The sequence below is a fragment of the Odontomachus brunneus genome, unplaced genomic scaffold (genome assembly GCF_010583005.1).
Source record: "Odontomachus brunneus isolate Ranch 3 - 2012 unplaced genomic scaffold, Obru_v1 Obru_scaffold_035, whole genome shotgun sequence".
In the NCBI taxonomy this organism is placed as follows: domain Eukaryota; kingdom Metazoa; phylum Arthropoda; class Insecta; order Hymenoptera; family Formicidae; genus Odontomachus; species Odontomachus brunneus.
In genome coordinates this window covers 117820-144093 of record NW_022639485.1, presented here as the reverse complement: position 1 = coordinate 144093, position 26274 = coordinate 117820, and the positions used below count along the sequence as shown (strand labels likewise).

Below are 26274 nucleotides of genomic sequence, written 5' to 3'. Positions count from 1 at the left end.
TGGCTGGTTATTCCAACAGAATTGACCAATTGCACCTGTCAATTCTGCTTAATGAAAAATGTGATTGATCAATTCTGTTAGAATAACCAACCGGTTAAGTTGACCAAAGTTGGTAGAAATGAGCATTAGCGATTTTAATTAGCAGACTCAAGTTTAACGTTTGAATTAACTCGTTAAATGACAGGAAAAATTTGGTAACATTCACTCAATTTGGCAATGATTCACTTTACATGCGCTCGACAAAACGTCGAGAAATTGCGATTGACTCACTCACCTGGTGCAAAGCGGGCGATCTGTTGGCGCTGTGGCTCCTGGGGGAGTTGCAGTTCGAGTCGAATCCCTTGTCGCCTTTCTTCCGGTCCTTCTTCTTTTTCGATCGCACGATGTGTGCCTCCATCCACGTGCGCAATTTCGTCCCGAACATGTTGCACACGAGTCGGCTAACGGAGCGGCGCCTCGTCGAAAATGCCCAAGTGGATAGAGGACCCCTCACGATTATCGCTCGTGTAACCGGTTAGGATCGCGTTCAATCGCGCACACGTCTACTTGAGCGGTCCATTTCTCAGTGAAACAGAACTTCTGCAGCAAAAGTGACTTGTTCACGAATGATCGGATAGAAATCGCGCGTTACAAAAGAAATCGCACAGAAATCGCAAAAGTAACGAAAAAGATTTAAGGGAATATTAAAAAATTTCCTAGACTCCATGACTCAATTGTTCCCGAAAAAAATTATTCACACCGTAAAATATTAGAGTCTAAAATACCACACAGAAAAATATTCTACTACTGAGAAAAGTAATTACTTAGCTTGCTGTCCTTCTCGTTTAAGTAACGGTTATCTTGAACAAGGAATCTTCTTGATAGAGTAACAAGAATATCTTCCTGATAGTCTTAAAATATATTCATTACAAATTTCAAAGAAGCTCATTATTATGAGCTCATTATTATGAGTTCAAAAGAAAAATATAATTTTTTTAAGAAAAATATAAATTTTCTTTGCAACAGAATATTGCAAGTATATCGTAAAACTTATAAAAAAAGTTGGTTTGATTCTATGTAGTAAGCAAATTTTAATTTAATATTTTTGATTGTGAAATATTAAACTTGCTAAGATTCAGAAATTTGATATAAATTTGATGTTTATGGTAAATTTATGATAGACATGGGAAGATACATGAACTTATAAAATATTTTAAAGTCAAAATTTTAATCCTACTTTCAAATATTTTCATTATTCCACTTAACGACTACTTTCAAACTTACATCAACTTCCTTTGATTGCATTTAACCTACTTTGACGAGAGGTTCTTTTTAAAATCTACAAATGAAATTTTATGCGTCTTCCGCTATTCAGAGATATTCAGTAGAACTTCAATTTTCATGTGTGTTAAACACACACTGATCCTTCAGAATATACAGACGTTAGAAAGATCGAATGTGGGGCTGACATTTTGATTCGGGAAATAACATTTACTTGAATACAGTATGCATTTTTCTGCGTGCACGGTTAGCTGTGTGAAAAGTTTCACGTGGAACGTAATACCAATTAATTTCAAACTTATGAGACGCGTTACGTTCGAGATAATCTAATAACTTCAGTTATCTCGCATGGATCCGATTCCGCTTCGCGATACAATTGTGCTCGGCGACGTCGTCGTCGTCGCGGATATTCGACTTAATCATTTATACGCGACGGATGATCGCGATCGTCGCTCGGTGTCGGGTTCGCTGGCTCTCTCGGATTACCTCGTAGATCACTGTGCGCCACGTCGGGACGATCCAGGACGATTATTACAGCCTCGCGTTACACCGGCTATTTACACAGGGCCCGTTCTTGCTCTCTTTCTCTCTGCTCTCGTCGTCGCTTTTACGGCTCGCCCCTTCGCGCCGGGATCATCAATAATAGCCCCTCAGCCACGTACGAGCTGCACCTCGCATTAACATACTAAGTGGTCGTGGCCGCTTTTACGCCATTCTTCGCGGCCCTAACGTGGACGACAAGCGACGCGATGAGCCACCCCGTGTCGCCGTTCCCCGATCGCGAGAGACGGTAAATCTGTAACAGAAGATGCGCATGCACACATAAACACACGTAACACACCCACACACGGCTTTCTGTAAATCTTTGTATTTATCGCGGAAGGTGGATTTACGCGATGGAGAAGTCTCGCGATCAATCTTGCTCTAAATGTTGAGTTATGAAGCTACCCAAGGAAAGGACGGAATTTTCACTATGCGCGTAAGAAAGAGAGAGAGAGAGAGAGAAAGACCCTACAATTTTATAATGTATTTATGATGAATCTTTTTACTTCACTAAATTGAATACTTTAAATTGAAAAGCTTTTAACCTAGGTTATTCCTCAAACAAAACTCCGAAATCAATTTCGGAGTCTGTAAATCTCGGAAATTTCTGTAAGCAAAGTTTTCTTCATTAGATCTGATTCGAGTTAAACGAGACACTGGGTTCCTCGATTATGCTTATTACGACCAGAAGGGGAGGCGCGCTAAATTTAATTAGGGATCGACCATCAGACCCGAGTACTTTAATAGACTGGATAATTAATGTCTCACGTGTGCGTTCGCGTAGAAAATGCATCTACTTTCGATTTTATTCAAAGTCCTTAACAACAGAATCTGCTTCGCAACAGAATCTCCGCGAGGCGAATATTATAAAAGTTCCGCATAATTATATAATACATATTATATAAATGTATTAAACCAGATCCTTATATCATAGTGTAATTACGCAAAATTTCATTCTGTGTATGTTCGTCAATTTATTATATACTGAGGAGAAAATATTTAAGAAATAAATATTTATTCAGTGGATACTAATAACATATTTACTTATACTAATATCAAATATTGCTCAAATAAGGAAAAATATACTTCTTTTTAAAACCTTAATTCTTCATTAAGCAATTGTTTATCTTATTTAAATGAAAAAGGTTATATTTAAGTAAATATATCATTAATATTCACTAGATATTCACTGAATATTTATTGAATATTTTTTTAGATATTTTTTCTCTCAGTATACTACTATTTAGTTAAAATAACAGAAAAATATAGCTAGCGTCGAAAATGACAATGATTTTAGTGACGTTAAGCATTTTTTGTTTCAGAATACAAAAGAGTAAATACATTTATGTAATTCTGTACATTTATGTAATAAATGCAGGACAAAGTTTCACATGTAACATGTTTCAATGTAGTAGATATTTAGAACGAAGAAAATAAGAACATATAAGAATATATATAAAGGACAAGATAGTATCTGTCAAGAAAAATCAAACAATACATTTTAACGAAGAATCCCGACAACTCGATCTCTTCGCAGAAAGGTTGAAGTTTCTAGATGAGTCCTGTCTATACAGTCTTCACTGCACAAGTTATTATTCAGTTCCTATGCTTTCAAGATTCGGCTCTCACAGCCGTTTGCATTTACAGGATTCAATTACGGCGAGCAACTCGTCGCCTCTGTTTACGCCTTCGACGCGAGCAGAGGCGAACGCGAATTTGCATAAACGCGCTCCGAAACTGAAGTTTCGGGCGCGATTTCGGAAACTTGCGACGTAACACGCGAGCGATCACTTTATGGAGAAGCGAGTGGATGCTGTCGCCAACTTTTAAGAGGCATCGTCGAGAAGGCATTACTTCGAGCTCCGACGCGGAGTTTTAATCAGGGCTTTCCGTCGCCGGCGCGAGAGCACTCGAGACAGTCAAACATTATTAATCCAAGTAGAAAAATTTCCAGCAAAAACTGGCCACTAGCCAGAAACTGAGCAGTTTTTAATGATCAGGATTTATTAAACAGTAACTGTTCACAGACGCCCCATCCTTTCTCTCTGAATTTCTTCCCCCTGACACTTTGTGATAACCCGTGCAATCGGATACTTTCGGTAGGTTAAAAATAAAGCTACAACCTTCTCAATAATGAGTAAATTTGCGTGAAAAGACTACCTTCTCAAACACAGGTTTCACATTATTTTCATATCGAATAATGCAATATATTATTTTGCAATGTAAGATCAAACGATGAAAACTATTCCCCAAAATTTCGTACAAAAAAAAAGTTTGGTTGACTGGTTGGAAACTGACCAAAAACTGACTAATTTTACCGCCCAATTTAAGTGTCGCCTAAACTGGCTGGAAACTAGCCAGTAACTAAACTTCCTAGTCAATTACTAGCTAAAAAGAGGTTGCTCTCTTTATCTGAAGAATGCATTTTTGAGCGGATCTCGAACTTGGTTAAGTCGTCGTGCGCGAGAAGAGCCGAACGTAACAATCTAATCGCGTTATGTGCGGCATTAAATTGCGGTGCAAATAAAGCCACATGCCGCTGGCAGATTCCGCGAGGCGTTAAATGTGCGTCGCGGTCTTACAGTCGCAAATGCTTCTGCTCCGGACTTTCGACTTCCAACTTAAAACTACGGCTCGCGATAATCCGCAGACCTTTTCCTTTGCTCGCGCGCTTCTCTGCCGTCATGATGGCCTCTCTCGCTGAAATATCATTAATGTTTCAGCACCGCTTTCGTACGTCGCCGATCCCATCTCCGTCCTCCTCTCTTCTTCCACTCTCTTGTAATTTCTGCATTCTATTTTTACATTTCCGCCTTCGCGCGCTACGAAACTCGCGGGACACGTTTTATCGCTTCTGCTCTCCTTTATCTATACTAATGTCGTTTACAGAGAGGAGGAAACGCGACTTGCCTTTTCTTCTACGTTATTTCTCGTGCTTCCTCTCCCTCCCAATGCGCAACCGCATTTCTTATGTGCCGCCGTTTCTCACAAAATCTACAAACCGCGACTTTATATTATTCTTTACACATTTTTTATTCACCTCCATCGTCCGCAGGACAGCTGTGATTTCTGCTCCGGTGAGAAATCATCTCACGTACCGCGCGCGCGCGCTCCGTCCGTTATGTGCAAGCCCCACAGTGCTCGCTAACTCCCATCGCAATGCATATTTACTCGGCAAGACGGGCTCCTAGATCTAGCCGTGCTTATCAATCTTCAAGGAGGGACCGAGGGCTTTCCGCGAAATAAATATTTCGTCGGCTACGCCCGCGTCGTCATCGTCGCCGTCGCCGCCGCCGATTGAATCGTCCTTCTCCTCTTCCTCCTCTTCGGAGACTCAGGACGCCCCTACGTGAGCGGAAACCGGAAGACGAAGAGACGCGAATCGAACGCGGGGAATTTCTCGCGACGGGGTCGTGACTGACGACGACGTCGTGACTGGAGAGTGAATTCACGGCGGAATGGGAGACGGGGAGGAAGAGTCGTGAGCTTTTTGCTCGGGAAACCGCAATGACCAAAGCTCGAGAGCGCAAAGCGTACCAGCGAATCGACCGAGAATCGATTGGGAATGCTCTTGCGCAATTAAAATCGCCGGATTTCACGGAGATTGAAGCAGTTCTCCGTTCGAGACGAGCTCGGCGAAGGAAGTGCCCAGATAGACGTATATTTGGCAGTAACTTTAACAATAATAACTACATGGCGACAATATTGTAGCAGAAATTACGTTAAAATTATACTTCTCTCTACAATGTTTTCTATAAAGCAGGACTATACTGAAATTATTGTACAAATGGCTATAGAAATAACAAATTTGCGATCTATGCGGAGAAAATATTATAGCATCCTTTTTACATATAAATATAAGTATAAACTCTTTTATATAAATATAAATTATATTTTATATAAATATAAATTCTTTTCATTTTACTATATTTGTAGTAGTCCAGGAGTAGACTGTCAGTAAAGTTATTTAAGATATATAAACAAAAAATATGCAGATTATATCTTATTTTGCGCGTGTGCCGCAAAGATAAAACAAATCAAATAGATCGACGAGGTACGATTTAAAAGACGATCTCGACGACTCTCCCCTATATCGAGGGAGGCTTCGGGGATGGGGGCGGGGAGGTCCCTGTTTTTCTCCAGTTTGAAAATTGCCGCAAGCCAATCTCACCGCGGTCGGGATCTCTTAATCCGCGCGCGACACCCGGCGTCGCGATGCTCGTTAAGATGCCTCCTCTTGAGCCGGTCGCGATGATGCGATTGCGTAAGTTATAATAACGCGGTTAAGTTTGTCGTCCTCGCTGTTGTTGAGTTGGCTTGAGCCGAGTCGAACCCCCCGGATTTCATTTCCATAATGTTTCGACGAAATTTAAGGACACTCGAAGGGGCATGCGAGGAGCAACCCCCTCGCGCTCGGCAGAAGGATCCTCGTTAGTTCCAGGACCGCGTGCTCTTACTTCCTTCTTCTCCCTCTTCGCTTCCTCGTCCCTGCGCTTGTATCGACTTTGCGGAACAAAGCGGTCTGCTTTGAACCACCTGCATGTATTCATGAAGTTTGCACGGCTCGATAATTACGGAGTGAATCGAGAGCTCTCTCGCTCTCTCGCGGCTGCTCGATCAGGGCGCTCCCTAATTACCCCTTTGAAGCGGTTTTTTCTGAAGATGCTCGACGAGCATGATTTTTGCCGGCCACGGTGCTCCGTTGATCGACAGTTCTGTGGCTTCACGAGCATGAACGTGGAATAAACACATATCTATGTGTGTAGAGACGGAGGAAGTCGCTCGCTTTATATCGATCGTAATGTAATAATGTCCGCGACAATGGCAACGTGCAGATATAATTTTGCGGCGGCAACAATGTGTACAATATCATTTTATATCAATAATAGCCAGTACTAATAAAAACAAAATTGATCCCTATAAATTTTAATACGTTGCGCGCTTTTCACTTCCCCCGTCATGGTTATAAATTCATTTCTCTGCTCTCGTCGTGACGGAATTGTATTGGTTGATTAACCTTTCGCTCTTTCTCGCTAACGTCACACACGACGTCGGCGCATATCGGGGATGCTTAATTTATTCGGTTGGAATCGATAGCGTAACGTTCAGTCCCGTAAATCTCGCGGGTTTCTATTTCCTCTTCATGAACGGTCAAACGGCGTGGCGAGACTACTGTCGCTGAGGGATGAACTAAAATTGATAAAATTGAGCAACATATATGAAACTATATGTGTGTATATATACAAATATATTATACACACATGTAAAGAGTAAATACTCAAAGTGTTTGCATTCAGGAAAATACTACGAAATTTCTAAATTAGGAAATTCTCTCACTCTTTCTCTCTCACTCTCTTCTTTTTTCTATCTTCTTCTACTTTTGTATTGCTCTGTATAAAGTTATTGCATACTTTTGCCTACTTACTGTACCTTAATTTACGCTTGAGAGAAATTTTACCAGAATGTAAAATAAATTTACCTATCCATCTATTCTCTCTCTCTCTCTTTTGCTCTTAAAGACGGAAGTGCTTCAGCAGCCGGAAAGGTTCAAGTGATACACGACGTCGGCACACTCCGCGCGACGAGAATGTCGAGAGACCGCGAGTTTTCAGGGTTAACGAGGGTTCCTTTGGCTGGGACAGTATCGCCGTATCGATGAATGGTCAGAGACAAGAGCTCGTTAGTCTCGTTAGAGTTACTGCGGTGGTCGCAAACAGGCGGGTCTCCCGCGGGCGAAGGGGAAGCTCCGTGAGCGAGTGCACCAACCACCAACCCCTGTAATTTATCGTGGTCGAGGCGGCGTGTAATAACGATGATATCGGGCTAACTTCTGGCTTGATTAAAGCGCAGCTTATCGCTCGGCCTCGATATACTCTCTCACTCTCTCTTTCCCCATTCCTCTAGGCTCGCAGAATTTTCCTTCTCTCTGAAAGTTCGCGAGGCCACGGCTCGCGAAATTCGTACGCGGGATATCTCAGGGGGTCATCGAGTTGTTTGAACCCACGCCATCCGCTTTTTGCGCGTGTATTGTGTGTGCATTCACGTATTAGATTCGTATTTATCCCATGAAATACCGCAAGAACGATGTGAAATATTTGCAGCTTCGCGTGGAACCGTTATCACCGGTGTGAGGAGCGCGCGGGCGCACGCTAAAAGCACCCGCGGGAGTTTATTGAACGTACATGTATTCAGAATATCAAAACGTTCCCTTCAACGCGGAGAAATAATTTAGGAGTGGCTGCCAAGGGCGTGGAAGTGAGCGCGGAGCTGCTTTCTCTTTCTCTCTCTCTCTCTTGGCACGTAAATCGAAGCGCAGGGAATGCATGGAATATTAAGGAAAGTTTCGGTGTAACATATCGGCCATTAATCATCATGCCCTGTTACAGGGTTAGTCGCTGGCATTTCCCCTCTCGGTGAAATGGAAATTGCCGTAATGCGTGGACGAACAGCACTTTCGGTGCACGCGGGCGGAATTCCGTAGCACTCGTGAAGCGCGCACTTGCTCGGGTTGAAAATATTTCGCGTCAACGTCTGCGAATGAAATAACCTGTCTATTTCCCATTTCGTGGAGGTACCGATAGTTTTCTTGCAAAATTGACGAAACTGACAGGACATATGTTTGAGACGATTCTCTCGTTTTCAGAATAATTCACGCAGAGTAGGGTAATAACTATTTACCAGAAATTGCGTATTTCATTGGAAAAGGGAAACGTGGCTTTCTAAAAAAAGGCGTGTGCAAAAACACATCGAAAGTGGAAAAAAGCGTTAACGAAAAATTAAATTTCGACCAGAGCTATTTTGGAGATATTCATGATGATAATAATTATTGCCTCGTCTCATGTAAATTCGCAGCACAACATTACATTGGCTTTGTCTCGCTCAGATTCGCGAAAATTGATAATGTTTCATATATTGCGTTTAAATACGCATACCGCGAGGTGCATTTCCCTAATGAAATCTCTGACACACAAAAATATCGAGCGCGAATTAATTACGTCGTAACATTCCGCTGTCCGCGTGCCATTCCTGAAACACACCGCGCTCGCACACCACTTACGTAATACAATTTTTATTTCGGTGGCTGCGCTGCCGCGTGCAGCGCAGACTCCTCCTTCCCTCCTTTCTCTCCGTTTTTTTTTTCATCTAACAGACGTCCGGGGAGTGTCGACTCTTCGAGTTTAATTTAGCAAATGCGCGTAATGTACAGCGGCAAATATCCGCGATTAATATTTCGCTAAGAAGAGGTAAAACGCGTATGAATTTTGGATTAACGCTTGCCCCAAACAACGCTACCAATTGAGTTACCCGACTCCAAATACTTCAATATACATGTATCTCTTTTTCTCCTTCTTACTGATGGTTTTAATTGTCAAGAGAGCACTTTAGTTTTTTTTTTATAAATTTATTGAATCAACTAGGAAGAAGCTGTGGAAGATATGTGAGAAAATATATCTCACTGCAAAATATATAAAAAGCTAAAAATTCTGAAAATATATTTCTGTACCCTACATTGAGAAAAATACTTGAAAATTTATTTGGGATATAAAATTTATTTTAGACAAATAAATTTAAATTCACAGAAAGAAACTTCTATTAATTTTTAAATAATTGTTCAGTATAATAATCTCTAAAGTTAAGAAAAACCAAACATTTTCACAAAATTCTGAAAAAATTTGCTTTAGAATTAGGGAAGTTAAAGTAGAATTTGACAAGAGAGAAAATGGCTTTCTTGATCATAATTTGTAATCATTATTTCTTTATATGCGATTATATACAGTTACAAGTACCAAACATTCTTCTTCTTTTCAGTGTACCGGAATTTTTATTTTCACGGTTCAACGTTGTCGCTCACGCGAGATTTTCTCCTCCTTTCCACTCTCCTACTTCTCCCTTTTTTTTTTCAGAAAATGGCTACTAATTCTACTTTAACTTTCTTAATTCTAAAGCAAATTTTTTCAGAATTTTGTGAAAATGTTTGGTTTTTCTTAACTTTAGAGATTATTATACTGAACAACAATTATTTAAAAATTAATAGAAGTTTCTTTCTGTGAATTTAAATTTATTTGTCTAAAATAAATTTTATATCCCAAATAAATTTTCAAGTATTTTTCTCAATGTAGGATACAGAAATATATTTTCAGAAAATGGCTTTCTTGATCATAATTTGTAATCATTATTTCTTTATATGCGATTATATACAGTTACAAGTACCAAACATTCTTCTTCTTTTCAGTGTACCGGAATTTTTATTTTCACGGTTCAACGTTGTCGCTCACGCGAGATTTTCTCCTCCTTTCCACTCTCCTACTTCTCCCTTTTTTTTTTCAGAAAATGGCTACTAATTCTACTTTAACTTTCTTAATTCTAAAGCAAATTTTTTCAGAATTTTGTGAAAATGTTTGGTTTTTCTTAACTTTAGAGATTATTATACTGAACAACAATTATTTAAAAATTAATAGAAGTTTCTTTCTGTGAATTTAAATTTATTTGTCTAAAATAAATTTTATATCCCAAATAAATTTTCAAGTATTTTTCTCAATGTAGGATACAGAAATATATTTTCAGAAAATGGCTTTCTTGATCATAATTTGTAATCATTATTTCTTTATATGCGATTATATACAGTTACAAGTACCAAACATTCTTCTTCTTTTCAGTGTACCGGAATTTTTATTTTCACGGTTCAACGTTGTCGCTCACGCGAGATTTTCTCCTCCTTTCCACTCTCCTACTTCTCCCTTTTTTTTTTTAATTTAACCCCGGGGAGTTTCGACGCAGGGCCTGGGTTCATAAACGGACGGCGGCGCGTTAATTATTGCGCGCAGCGGGCCGAGAAGGCAATCCGTCCATTCGTCCGTCTGTCCGCGATCTACGACGAAAATTCCCGGCGTTTAACTGAATAGCTCTTAGAAGCGTGTAAACGACAGTAACACCGCGCACGCAGCGTCGAGCTGCGATTAATTCGCGGCACGTGACGCCGTTCATGTGCGTATAATTAGTGGCGCCTGTGCGTCGAGGGATAATAATTAACATACGCGCACGAATACGTCGTCGTCGTCGTAAAATTCTCATCGAATGATTTGTTACTTTCGACGCTCGTTCTCTCGTCCCTAGGCTTTGTTAAGGCGGACAGACGTCTCGTCGCAGCGATTAATATGCATAAGGCACGTACAGGGTGTCCCGACCACCTCAGCTCTAACAACGAAGTCTCGGATCAATTCGGAGCTGATTCTTCTTTAATTAAAGTTTTGGCTAGTTTCCCGACGGGGAGGAAGAGATTTTCGTTGAGCAAGCTTCCGGCTGGTAAAGAGAACAATCGAAGTTACACAGAAAAAGAACATTGTTAAATTAGTAGAATTGGCGAATTCAAAGCGCCGCAATTGAAAGAAATCTTTTTGATTCAATATCAGTGTTACTAAAGCTCATACTAGAGTTATTAAAACTGAGTATGATGTGTTACTTTCAATAATGTACACGAGAAGAGTCGCAGAAATAAAATCTTCACGTGAATAAATCATAGGATCGCTCGGCCGCGCGCGAAAAACGAGCTTCTGTATTTCCCACTCGGTCTCCGCCGTGCGTTTGTCCGGACTTCTCCTCGTTACTGAAAGTTTCGCGATAAAATATCATTTCATGCATGCGCGTGCGGCCGCGCAAGGCGATTTTTCATCTAAATCGCTTCCGCAATAAAGAGGAAATAACTTAAGCACTAGATGATCTACGGCATGTACGCTAATCGCGTATATGCTAATGTCCACCCTTATCTGGTACACACGTACACGCCCGGAACACGTGTACCACTTGATGTACGTCGTGCTTAGGCGGTGTCACACGCGACGTTACTCGAGATTCCTCGTCGAATCTCGATAGTGTATCAACGATTTCGCGCATATTACGTGGCTGCGCACGCGATCGCAACGGCCGCCAGGCGACGATGCACGAAGAGATTTATTTTCGTCAAGCTCTCTCGGTACGTTAAGCGCGAATCGATACTCACGGTCTGAACGTCGGCCGTCGTACTTATTTCCAACTATTCTTTCTTTGCAGATGAGATGATCTCATCTCACTGACGCCCCACGCGCAGCGCACGGTGGATTTGAGCTGTCAAGATCCCGCAGAACTCTCGGAGGAGACCTGGAGATCTCGGGTCGTTTGACAGTTTTGATTGAGAAAGTTCAGATCTCACCAGGTACGGAACTACTAGTCCAGGAGACACAGTTCTTCCTGGAAATCGCGACTCTTCGGGATATTTCTTTTCGAGAAACTGTAAGATTTCAAAAAACTCGATTTTTTAAACACTGGAATTAGGACCTCTAAAATCTATTCTAAAAGAAAAATATTTAAAAAATAAAAAATTCAATGGATACTAATAACATATTTACTATGTATAAAATATAAGTTCTTTTTTATTTAAGTAGAATTAAATAAAAATTTTTAAAAATGTATATTCTTCATTTAAAAAAACCCTCCTTTAACTAATTTAATTTAAAAATCCTTTATTTTTCTTATTTAATTAAATTAATTTTACTTAATTTATCTAATTTTATTTAATTAAAATACTCTATTTTTTCAGTGAAAAATTTGTGTATGAGTATTCATTATTGTTTGTACTAATTATTTTTTAGTACTGTTTTAATACCTACAGTAAATATTTTTTAGATATCTTTTCTCTCAGAAGGTTTAGAAAGTTAAAAATCTTCGAATTGTCGAAAATTGAAAAGTGAACAATTGGTTAACAGTTCGGAAATGATGAAAATCTAGATGTCTTCAACATTGGCTTCCAACTTTTGGAAATTTATAATCGACTATACTGATCTGAGAGACTCCTGAGAAAATTTCCAAATTTTGAGCTCTTCAAAATTCTGAGTCTCCGAGTCTTCGGAGAATTTTTAGCCCATCGACGTCCTTAGTCGCAAGTAACGGGCCGTCTATCATCGCCTATCACTGCTCTGAATCGGAGTCTCCAGGGAAGAGCGCTCCGGGAGGTGTCGTCGTCGGGAAAACGGCAGCTGCGAAACGACGGCGATGTCACATTTCCGGCCGATTCCTTCCTCCGGCGAGAAGTCGACCGAGTCTTCCTGCGGGAACGCACGTGCGACGGATTAAAAGCGGACGGAAATTATGGTGGTAGCAGCGCCGCTGGGATTCCCTTCCCCGGACATCCCCACGGGACTCTACCTCGCCGGAAATAAAGGTGCCAACCTACTGGCTGAAGGGGGTGGTTAAATTCACTGACACTGCAGTGCGGCCAGCCAGCTCAACCCCTCGGCCTGCACGAATTCCGCACGGATCCAGCACCCTTCTTTCGCTTCGAGGGTAAACGTAGCGATGATAACGTTTGCCCGCCGTGAAAGTGTTTTTTGTCTGTTGAGCTACGTAAGCCAAATAAGAGCCAATGCTTTCCCGAGTTGGCTGGCTGTCTCGGGATCACGAACACGTAGGATGCCGAATATCAAAAATGCCTCGCAGAATACTGTGAGAGCTATAAAAATGGGAAATGTAAATCTCGTGGGAAAACTCGGCAGGTCTCGCCTATCCAACGCCACGAGGGAATTGGAGCTCGAGCTCCAAGAGTGAGTAAAGTTCCGACGACCTGAACATTTCGAAGCGCTTAAACTCGAATGATCCCAAGTTCCAAATGTCAAGAAACGCCGAATTTGTCTAGTTCCGAACATCCCACGAACGAATGTGAACATAAACTCGAAGGAGGGCTGCACGATACGAGCATTACCAGGAAGTTCCGAAAATTCCAAAGAGCCCGAAGTTAGGAGACCTTAACTTCGGAAACTCCAAGTTCCGCGATCGCATAATTCCGAAATAAAGTAGCGAGACCATACGGGAGTCCATGGAATATTCATGTCAGCGGGATCCCCGCTCGTTGTTTTGCTGCCGTTAGTTAGTCTGCATTCTGAAGAAATGATCTTTGGAACTAAAGTAATTGGCATGTACAATTCCGTTGGCATTCCGTTGTTTCTTCCTTGTATTAAGCACATATACTACTGAGAAAGCAAAGCACGTACAGCGACAATTAAACGTTTTAGTTGCAATTACCAAATATTTGGTTAATTGCATTCTAAGCAAATTAGGATCCGGAAAACTAGATTTTCGTTTTGATAACAAACTCTTTTTCTCAGCGGTATTTCGTCATGCAAGCGCAAAATGTACGCGCGGTTTCATTGCGAGCTGCACTGCGTAATGACCGAGAAGAGTCGGTTCTCCCTTTTCCCGTCGCGAATTCGAGTCACTCGTGGATAACAATAGACGCGCCTCACGCGACGCAAACACGTACGCAACCTAATTACCTGATTACCTAATCTGGTACAGTACGAAAATATCCCTACACGGAGGAAATGTAAAAATTGCAAGGAATTTTTTTGTAATTCCAAACCATGCAGAATTATGACCGAAATTATACAACGTGTTTGACAATTAATGAAACATCCGTTATGTACAGTTAGGACTCACCAAATTGAACACAAAGTTCCTATACTCATTTTGCAATCACGTAAAATTTTGAGTTAGTAATAATTATAATAATAAATATTAGGTACGCGTCCAGGTATTGGTAACTTTGGCCTTGTAGTCCAGCTTCAACAAAGACATTGCAAAAAAATATATAATTTTAACGTAACTTTTAATACTAACTTTTCTCCGTGTACGTGAGAGAAAACAAAAAAATACGATATTCCGCCGTGTCCTTTTGCAAAGACGACGGGAAATGAGGGGGAATATTCAGATTCGTACGATAATAAACAATAATGTCTTCTTTTTACCGTTTTAAGCCAAAGATTCTGAAAAATATCGTCGTAACTTTCGCGGGCTGGCGGAAGAGCGCCGGAAGGGTTGAAAGCGGCCGAGAATAATGGTGCTGACTGTACGATTGCGATGTGATTTAAAGTTCCATTCAGCCGAAACACATTCTTTGGCTCTGGTTATACGCGTTGGCGAGGAACCAGCCCTCTCTCACAGCCCAAGGGAGCCATGTCGCCGATTCGCCAGGCATTCCTTACGAGGGGAACATCGTTTGGGAAGGGCGGATTGCCCTAGCGGATGCTATTTTACGACATAACGACGATTGTGAGTGCCAACTGATCCTTGCTGCCGATTAAAGTCAAGCAATATCAAACTCGCCAGATGTATCGCGCTCGCGGAGAATAGGGAATTCATTCAAACACGTCGAATTTGCCCCGCGAAGAAGTACACATGCCAAAAATTCGAACGATCTTTTAACTTCCATTTAAATTACAACAAAAAAAATAATAAGTATACACACTATCAAAACGGCATGGACAGCTGAAATATTTCTGTTCGATTGAATGGGTTGTTAGCTGCAACAAATACATACCGCAATAAAATCTCTGTGGCAGTTTCCGCCTGTAACCGTGGCGAACTTCGCGGACGTGTTTACAATCGTAAAAATAGTTCATGAAAAAATCCGCGAGCAGGGAGCAACGTCGATAGTCGGTGCACTCGCGATGTCGGACAATAAACCGAACGAATGTTCCCCGAAATGTGCGTACTCGAATCGATCTATCGAAATGCAAGAGGGAATTTGCATAACCATAACCGGAATGGCAGAGTCTGCCAGGGAGAAATAGATCGTCGGTTTCCAGCGAGCGCGTTCGGCATAACCACGCGTCCTCATTTTTGACAGCTCATCACGACGAGATCCCCTCGTTCCCGGGGGATGATTCCCCGACGATGACGACACGTCAGACTCGCAGGAGTAACATTGCGAAAAATACACTCCGAAAATAGGCGCGGCTCAGGAGTGTGACTCACGCACGACGACGACGACGCTTTAATTAGAAAGCTACCCGTTCAATTTTTGTCAGCTCGAGCGACTGGCCGGCAATTTAGATTCCTCGTCGCCCATAAAATCCTCCGATTAAAGGGGGACCAGCGTAGACGACAGACACGGGAGAGAGGGGAATAAATTCGGGATAAATGGCCGACGGTAATTAGTAAAATGAATATCCGCCGGCCGCGTATTTGCTTTAGCGCGGGAAATATTGGCGCGTTGAGGGCAATACGGCGCCGTTAACTTCTGCCCGTTAAACGCGACCGAGCGACATGTGTATGTTTATCTTGGAAGGACTCCGGGGACTTCGGTCGAAAGTCATCTTAAAATAAGTGTCCGGACTATCGCTTCCATCTGCGGACTTGACGCGCGCTGGCGTGTTTCCTCTTCATTTCCGAGGACGTGCCCAAGGCCGGAAATATTCTGCGTGAGAGTGTTCACGGACTTCATATGACTCGTGACGGGACTGCGAGAGGGATTTTAAGTATACCAGACGTCCCGTCTGTCTCTCACACAAGAGCGAACCTGATCAACTTCGCTATTTCTAGATTTCTCAATTTCAGCAACACAGCACATGTGCATGGTGTTTGGCGTAATGTGGTGGTGGTCTTTTCACTATCGAAAAGTTATGGAAAGTGGAGGCTTGCTTTTTGGGAGTCTGATATATGGTTATGTGCCTTGACATTTATTTACTTTCATTATCAATAATAAAACAATTTATTTACAGTGTTCTAAGAAATATCTTGTAAAACAGAATAATATGAAATAATTTCTTAAGATTTTAGTTTGAAATTCCGTTTCAGAAAATTCTATCTTAGTTATAATGTTAAGACAAACATGACACTTAGTGCCATAAGAGATTCTCAAAACAGTGCGCGGTAATAAAAAGAAAAGAAAAGCCAATTCATCCAACATTTCGTCGCGATTCACCGTTGGCACAAAGTTCACAAAAGCGGCTTGCAAATATATGACGAATGAATATAAACATCGAAGTTACTCCGGAGATGGTCGACGCGAGATCTTGCGAGAAATGCGCTCTTAATGCGATACTATTCGCAGCAAGACGAAGTTAATTAATAGCGACTCGACAGCATGAACGGCCTGCTCCAAAGGCTGTTGCAATGAAGCATCCCTCATCAGACAACTCTCCACGAGTTCTCTTCATCGGTGCGGCCTGAATCGCGGCGAGTGACAAGGACGAGTGCTGTGCGAATTAATTGAGACTGTGCGAGTGCTACGTTGCCGAAGTTACTAATGATGCTCGTTAAAAAGCATTCAAGACCGAAGAGGCCCACGCCAGCGAGCTCGGCTGACGACCGAAGCGGCTAATCCAAAAACTTCGGCCGAACTTTCGGCCCGAGTTCCCGCGGGCAAAACGGATTAGCTCTCTCACGCTCTCATAAACAGCGCGAGGCGTCAATTCGCGAGCGCGAATTCACCGGGAAGTGCAGAAGGGCCGAATTAGTCGGCGTGAGTTCGCGAGACGAGCGAGAGCGTATCGCGAACCACGAACTGCACACCGGTGAGGGGAAGAGAGAAAGAGAGAGAAGGAGAAGTGCCTTCTCGAGCGAGCGTTACGACGATTGTGTTCGTTCATTGTGTCAGACAAGGCACCTAGTGCGAGATTCTTTCTTTCTCTCTTTTGACGAGCATCATTCCGGACTTTTCTCGACGATGACGACGACACTCTTACCTTTCTCGCGAACTTTCCTTCGAACTGCGCCTTGAGAGCGAGACGGCGGCGCAACGCTTTCTCTTCTCTAACGCGAGAGGATCCCGGTTGCTCGACATCTCCGCGTCCGCGAGGAAAATTCAGAAGTGACTTCCCCTGCGACTTCCTCCTTTTCTCGACAATTGGCCTCGAGCGTTTCGCGTTCGAGAGAAATGCGAGGAGGCAGACGATGTCAAATATCGCCCATTTCCAAATAAACGATCATAAAGCTATCTGCTTTCGATAAATAAAAGTGGAAAAAAGGACGATAAGAGCCAATTGTAAGTTTTCGGTTGAGGAAAATATACGATCGAAATGTTTCGATATTAAGGCTATATCATCTATAACGGAATATGAGGAAATTTTTTCAATATTAGAGAAATTAAGCTATATTGCATCTAGTAGTGATTACAAATAATTTGACATTGATTCAGAGTCTGGATTGTTCCACTTTGAAGTGGAAATCCAGTAAACATGACATCAAATGACGTTTTAATAACGTCTCCGACGTCAATAGTACGTCATCTGACGTTGCTTGCTACTTGAAAGTATTGTAAACCGTGTCATTATGGAAATGTACGATGTCTTTAGTAGAGAAAAGTGCAATTTAAAAAAATACATAAATCTAAATTTTTTAATATATAAACTTTAAATACTTTAAATGATGTATGCAAAATTTCATTGTAATTCAGAGAGATAAAAATTTAAAAGTCAGAAATAATATGAAATAAAATAAACTATAAAAATATGATGTTGAGGTAAAAATGTGTTATTATTCAAAAATATATCGTGTATATACCGTACATTTTTATATGGAAAACAGAAATAATAACGTATTTCTGATTTTCAGTAATTTTTTGCAGGGACCTTTTCATGGACAATGTATCCTTGAAGTAATCAGTATCTAAGTATATAGTATACCGTAAATATGTGCAAATTAGACCCGCAATTTGGCTCTTCTCGTTCATTTCCTCTATATTTTTGACTCCCATTTTCATTCGTACCTATTTACGGTAGTAGCCAATGACCAAAATAAATACTAAATACAGCGATTCGTCAAACTAAATAATACAGTTTGTCAATTATAATTGCTTACAGCGAGTCCCCGCGAGTGTCTGGAAAAAGCAATTCTCAGAGGGATTTGTCGGCTTTTTATACCGGACACATCACGTAATAGGGTGGCAAAAGGGAAAGACAGGTCCCTATGTTTTATGGAAGAGAGAATTTATGAGATCTGCGGGTCTGCAGATATACGGATTGTCTCCGGGATAAAAGCTTCGCGAGACAGACAGGCCGCGCGACGGACGAGCACTTTAAAAGCCAACGATCCAGCGGCAGCACGAGACCGCACCATTATTATATCCAGCAGCGCTTTCGTCGGAGCAGACGTCGACCGATGAAATCAATTCGCGCGTAATCAGCGCCGTCGTGGCAATCAGTCCGATCCAATTGGCAATGAATCCGCGAATCCGAGAGCGCAACATCGCGCGTAGCTATTTCGATCGTGACTAAAGCGCCGACAGTGGAACCGATTGTATGGGGATATCTCATCGCGATGGGGATGACGATGACGAAGCCGATGAGGGATCGACCTAGATTCCTCCGTCGAACTCGCACGTCGGTGCCCCAGCTGAACGCGATGAAAAACTGCGGGGGAGAGTAAATGTGCGGGGATGCGGCGGCTTGTAACGCGACAACCTAAATCCCGTTAGATCTATAGTCGTGGATTGAAATACGAATGAGAAAAAGAGAGGGGGAAAGACAGAGAGATAAAGAGAGAGAGAGAGAGAGAGAGAGAGAGAAAGAGGGAGGGAGGGTGAAAGGGGAAAGGAGAGATGCTAGAAATGTGACGATGAAATAATTATTCATCCATAAATCGACCGATGTAAACAGGCGATCCAATAACGCTGCGCGGCACACTAACAAATAATCCCCTCTCCCAAAAAGAGTAAATGAAAAGCAGCACAGCGTTAAAGCGTTCCGTTAAAGCGTTATTTTCAATTTTCGCTGTGGATGCTACCCTGTGTGTGTCGACCATAATGCGGATTGTCATCGTAAAACGGGCGGATTTTTCGGAATAATTCGCTCTCAACGCCCGTGCATCGCGTACGCGATTGACTCTCAAAGCGCTTTTTTTTTTAATATTTATTCGCTGACGCACGATTGGAAAAATGTTTGCAAATTTGGCCGAATTGATTTCAAGGCTGAGCGGCGCTTAAAATAGGATTCAATTACGAGGAAGACGATGGGAAACATCCACGGATTGAAATCAGCGAAGACATCCCGCGACTCGGGGAACCTAAAAATATAATATCCTCGTTCGCTTATCATGACTAATGTTAGAAACGGCTGTTTTTCTTGATACTTTTAAGGAGTTCATTCACCATGTACTTTCAGGACATCCAAGGAACGTATTTTCATTGGCGTATCAAGGGAGCTACTCATTTATTACTTCATCAAGTAAAATTACTATATATTTATTTCACTATCTAAATAATAAATGATTAAAAACTAATTTCGTGATATTACTTGGCCACGTTTCACTCAGTACAATGTTACTCAAAGCAAAAAACAGCAGTTTCCGGCCTACACAGTCGATCATTGTCGATCATCACAGAAAAACATTGAATATTATTCTTTCTTCGATGCCGTGTTTTCTAATATGTAACATTTACAAGGCTAAGTTCTTTTATTTGGATGATATCATTTATTTTATGGATATCACTCTTTTTAGTTATATTGGAATAATGGTGATCTATGTTGCTTCTACCGTAAGGTTGTATGCGCAAAATATCGATATTCAGTATTAAATTTCTCACGAACGGTGCAGACAAATTGCATGAAACTTCAACTACGAGTACGCACTTTGTAACTGCGATACGTATTACGTTAAATCTCGATATAATATCAAGTGCTTCGCTTTAAGTGAATAAATTTCTTAATGCAAGCGCACGCTCGTTTAAACTTCGGCCAACTTTGCGTTAGAAGTGTAATCAAACTTTTTATCCGGTCAGCGACGTATTTCATTACGGGATAGCCATAAATTCGATTTTAAGCGACAACGAACCCCACGATAATTCTCAGGTAAGCTTCGGGGGCTTACGCGCTATCCGCTCTCCGAGGTCGAGGTCTCCCGTCTATTTCTCTTTTTTTTCTTTCTTTTTTGCCGCTCAATTTATCGCGAACGCGGGCGACAGCGCGGAATATAAAACGTGTTCCATCGAACGAGAACGAGTGCCGTAACCGAGGCACTCTGTGTGATCCCGAAGGAAAGAGACGTTCGAAATTTACATTTTCATCATCTCGGGATTGCGCGTTTTTATTCGCGCGCGATACACGCCCCTCTCCCCGCCATCACGTCGGAGGGATTCGAAACGCGTCCTTTCTGCAGCACGACGTTGTAATTCGAAAACAAAGAGCTCGACGTCGCGCGGCGTATACGCGTGCGCCGACGACGTATCGCGATACGCGGTATAATATTTGCGCTTCCATCGCAGAGACGTGACATTTTCCGCTGCAACGCGCGCGAAATTCGCGCGAAAATGGCCCTCCAGCCGCGTCGTGTCGTCGGAGGGGATTTCCCGACGATACACACAGCCCCTCTGTCGCACATATTCTTTTTTTTTTTGAGAGAGAGGCTCGCGTAATAGAGTCTATTTTTTTCAATTGATTTTTTTCCGCGCATTTAGTTCAGTTCAGTTGTGTCCAGATGCAAATTTATCTGCTTGCACACACGTGCATCACCGTTAAACAATAAAAGCTTTTCGTACACCTCTGTTAACCCGTACATATTGTTCTTCTGAAACAACACAAAATCATTTCGCTGCCATTATTTTTGAGTATGCACTGGCATGCTCGTTGATGCAGAGAAATGTTGCATTTGTCGCTGAATTACACGAAAAAATCCGTCTTATCATGCCGCAATCGAATTTTCTATGTTCTTATGATATGCAATGTCTAATTATTATATCCTCATATGCAGAATAAGTCAATTACTATTGCCACCTTGATTATTTTCAAAGTAAAAAACAAAAATAACCTTAAGATCTTCGAAGATACTCGTTCCAGAAGAAGAAAAAATTCCCAAAAAAACCTAAACACTATAAGAAATTTTTTTTTAAGTAAAATTGTTTCAAAATGGCTTCAATATTTTAAAATTAAAATAGTTTAAAATAGCCTCAAAACTCTGAATAACTACATCTGTTTCTTGCTTCAAAGATATTCAAGACGGCAGCAGTTATATATTGGCTCATCCCGTGGTTATCTCTTTGGGTATTGCGAAAGGAAAGTCTTTCTTTAACAGCGACGATAAAGATTCTCGGAGACACTGTCGGAGTCGTATCGACAGAGAATCTCAAAATAGTCTCACGTAGTTTCGCGACTCGTCCAATTTCAACTTTCAACGACGGTGCCCCGGCAGGCAGAGTCACTTATGTTCTGCGCTTTACGTCGCCGTATCATCATTTCCGCCCTCGGCGAATAACTTTCCCGCCTGCGTTCCGCGCACGAGATGAGCGACGAAGGAAGAGGCGCATGTTGAATTTCTCACGAGGCCTGAGACTGGAAAATTCGGTCGAAACGCTTGCCGGTAGACTTTCACGAGATGCGTGGGTGAAAGCCGGTGGGGCGATCTGCATAAAGGGCATAAGGGGTTGGAGAGGAGAGGCCGCGAGAGAGTCAAAAAGAGAGGAGAGAGCGGAGGGTAGCCCCCAGGGCATGCGTTTTCCTTCATTTTAAGCGAGAGAGGAATGCGGGATTCCCGGTTGGTAGCGCAAACGCGATCCCGGGAATCACATCTTCGCAGTTTGTACCGCGCGCGCGTAAATTCTGTACGCCAAAAAGTCCATCGTAGCCGGTAGAAAGGGAGAAGGAGGAAGAGGAGGACGCAGAGAAAAGAGCCATGCAGACAAAGCCGGGTATTTGTATCGCGAGTTTGGTGCTAAATGCGGTCGTCCGAATTTCAGCACGAGACCATATCGTACTTTACACTGAGAGAAAAAAATGGTTGATTTAACTAAAATTGGAGTTATTTTTGGTACCAACCATATATTCTGTTTATCCTAAGACGAAAGTAGCAGTAGTAACATATACATACTAGGTTATCATCACTAAAATTATGGTAGAATTTAATATAAAAAAAAGATCTCGACTATATATATATATAATTTATGGTAAATTATTTTTCTATGTATGATTATAGTTACAAATATATTTTCTCAGTCCACTTTTGCATCAGACACATAGAAAGCTCGCTATAAAACGTACTTAGCGCCGAGCATGCTACATAAAAAGGGATGAAGATGTCCGCGTAACTTTAAATAAGAGGGATTACAGTAGATGAGGCGTGCGCGAAGAAAACGAGACTGGAGCTTCGCTCTATTGCCAAGCGGGGGCAATTCAAACTTCTCAAAATGCGATTTACTCGTGTACGTAAGATTGCTGAGGACGTCGAAACGACAAAAAGGACAATGCGAGAATGTCATCGAGACGATCGGAGGAGGACAAAGAAGAATAGCGAACGTCAGTGCCACGAAGCACAATTTCGGGGAGCATTGTTTGCGGAAAAAACGCTGGAGAAATGCGACACGAAGTGACATCTCGCGATCAGCGCCGATGGCGGTCTAGAAAATTCATAGAGATCACTCCTCGTGCCGCGCGAAGAGTTGCAATACGAGGAAGAGATGAAGGATATCGCACGGAAGGGCAGAATTATTTTCCTCGAATAATAGAATAATCAGATACGTGGAGGCTCTGAAGACGCCTGAAACGCCAGTGCAAATATCACATTCGTAAATAAAAAAAGAAAGAAACGAGGAAGAAGGAAAGAAAGGAAAGAAGAGAAAGAGAAAAAAAAAACTTTCCCCGCGCCTCTATAAGTGACGCTTCGTTAAAGCTCGATTCGACTCGAAAGAAGGGTGCGAAATTCTTCCTCGCGAAACCTACCCTTCTCGTCGTCATTTTCGAAGCAACCCCCGAACATTTATCATCGCCCGTCGCCGGGATATCTCGCTGCCACCCGTCACCTGTGAAATTTGTGACGGTGCAAATCGTGTCGATACGTAGCATCGATGTAATGGCGTTCACTCGCCAGTTAAACCAAATCGAGCAGTCGCGTCTCTTTGAGTCAACTTTGGCGAGTAAGAAGGAATGGCCGTGGAAATCGATCGTTAAATATCGAATGTGACAATTTAACAGTGAGAAAATGAAATCGTTTGACAGTGTAAAGTTATCGCGTCCAATCTATTTGCCTCCTATATTGAGAGAACAAATATCTGAAAGTAAAAATAAATATTCATTCGGTGGTTAAACTAACGGTATATTTATCTAAGTTTAAATTCATTTATTCAAACAGAATATAAACAATTGCCTTCCATATCAAATAAGAAGTCAAGCCTTTTAGGAAAGCGTACATTTTTTATTTTTTCGAAAAGTGCTTTTACAAATAATAAAATATACATTTTATTAGTGTATCCATCGAGTAAATATTTTTTCTTTCTTAAATATTCTTTCCCTCAGGATATAGTCATTCCTTCTTTCTAGTTGTGCATTATCAGATACTTCATTAATATGCAATTTTAGCGGGAGTTAGTAAGAAATAAATGAATAAACAGAGATGAGTTTTCAGATGCCCTCGTTCACGGCGATTTTAGAACGTGCTCTTCTTCAGATTCAAAATCTCCATGAGGAGAAACGTGGGTCTCCTCGAGAACGTTTCTCGATTCTTTTTCTAACTTTTTTCAAACTTTTCCTTTTGAGAAGCAATTATCGCCCTTTATTTATAAGGGAAAAAGAAGTAGAAATTAATGAGCGTTGGGAAGTTAAAACGGGGACGCTTGTCACGTGAAGCGACAAAGAATAAATAAATAAAACTGCGATCGATAAGTCCATCTTGGCGTGGTAGTCGACAGGCGTGCTTCGCGCTCTCGAAGCCCCGCGAGGCCGGGAACTATAAGCCGGTACTTGGAAACTAGGACATCCGACGTTATCCTGCGGACAGGAGATGGAAATGCGAGTAACCGTTCAAACGTATCGCACGTAAACCCGATGGCGCGGAGTAAAATCAGCTATAAAATTAGCGGCCAGACGTGCTTTCAGCGGGGCTCAAAGACTGGGAAGCTCTGACAGGGAGAGCTTTCAACTCCACGCGTGGCCGCAGATGCGCTTACGCGACGCGGCCCGCGTCATTAAATTCGAATCGCGATGCGCTCACTTGCGCGAGTCACCTTGTCCATATCGGACCGTCACAAAAGCGAGTCTGATGGCGGAATGGTGCGTCCATTATAGCTTCTTTCCGTGCAAAGGGAGTAGCAAGCACGAGGCGCGTAATGCAACAATGATAAAAGGAAAGTGCACATCGCGGCTGGCCGCGTTATTTAATACATTGAATGCCGTGGCGGTCGCTGTGACACCGTCTCGTTCAATCAAGTGTAAGATAATTGTACATGAAAATTTGATAGTGCGACCAACAGGGAGTCAATCAATATCAAGGCAAAAGATAAAACATACAGAGGAGATTGGATCAAATCGACACATGTTGGCTATTCTATTAGTCTGACTGCATGCAAAAGAAGTATCAATAGCATTTTTGTAAAATAGTTTATTTTTATGAAACAAAATTTATTTTTCTCTCTGTGAAATTGTGAAGATTATTTTGCAGAAATAAACTTTATATTCCACAGATAAATTTTCAAGTATTTTTTCTCGGTGTAGAGCCTTTTTCTTATAGAAAAAATATTCATTTAATATCTATTTTAAAACAGGAAAAGTGTAGCTATGTTCTGAAATAATTATTTTGCGATTTCCTTTTTCCGTTGTTTCTCTCTCAAAACAAAATGCGTAACCAACATGAGTCTCGTGTCAACTTGAGTCCCTGTTTACTTTCGATTAGTTCCCCCTCCTATTTATTTACCGCATCGTTAATAGCTCGATTGGTAATTAAACTTTTTGTATGGAAACTTTCGACAGAAATCAGCGCAACGTGTTGATAGTAACGCGCGTTCGATGCGATTTTTCCATCCTCGGTGCACGCGATGAGCGCGCATGTTGGACACGTGTTGTATGTTTTGCCCAAGGCCCTATCGCCGTATGAGAAAAGATCAAGTGGCATTCAGTCGGCCGTCGCTATTGGCATTATCGTTTTGTAGAATTATTTATGGCGGCGGTAATCGATGCCGTCCGCGACGTCCTATTTAACCCTAGATGGCGGAAACGCGATTTATCAAGGGCTCTTTAACTTCAAACGAGGCCTGACTTTATTGGACTATTGTCGGTTAGCGTAGCGTGCGCTAATCTAGAACTGAGGTTATATTTAGAAAACGGTTGTGTAAGAATAATGAAGGAAAGTATAAAGAAAGCGAGACTCGCTTTCTGAGATTGACTCGCGTCATCGTCGATTTGCTATAAGATGTGCTAATTCGGAACGGTCAACTTTGAATTATATACGGGAAACGCGGTTGAGTAAAGTAAGGAAGAGAGACGAAAGAAGTAGAATTTTCGTTCAATTCGAAAATGAATTACTTTCCAAATATATCTCTTACGTCACGCGTGCGCAAAAAGAAAGTGCACGTCGCGATATTGCACGGAGAGAATTATTGTTGTATGTTTTTTCACATAAATTCTTTTCAATTTTATTACGTTTTTAGTAGTGCAGGAATATACTGAGAAAAAATATTACTGAAAAAAAAAATATCTAAAACATTTGTTTAAATTAAGTAATCATTTTCTAAAATTAAATAAAGAAGTTTTAAATATAAATTTCTTTCTTTGATTTTAGAAGATAATTATTTAATTTAAACAAATATGTTCATAGTTGTATCCAAACAAACATTTTTTGAAATTTAATCAAATTTCTTCTCAATGTTTTACATCAATATATATATATATATATATATATATACATATATATATATATATATATATATATATATATATATATATATATATATATATATATATATAT

At 41.3% G+C, this 26274-nt stretch overlaps 1 protein-coding gene across 6 annotated transcripts in view; it reads right to left on the bottom strand.

Moving 5' to 3' along the window:
• The window catches only part of LOC116843689, a 123005-nt gene that overhangs the window by 14229 nt on the left and 82502 nt on the right, over positions 1–26274 (bottom strand). For 5 of the 6 annotated variants that reach the window (XM_032814324.1, XM_032814325.1, XM_032814323.1 and 2 more), the window contains 2 exons: positions 1747–2056; positions 275–579 (listed from right to left, as the gene is read on the bottom strand). In XM_032814324.1, the coding sequence (XP_032670215.1) occupies positions 275–424 (150 nt within the window). In that variant the 5' untranslated portion in view covers positions 425–579; positions 1747–2056. Of the gene's footprint in view, positions 1–274; positions 580–1746; positions 2057–11800; positions 12133–26274 lie in introns of those variants that run through there. The other variant, XM_032814326.1, reaches the window with a different exon arrangement.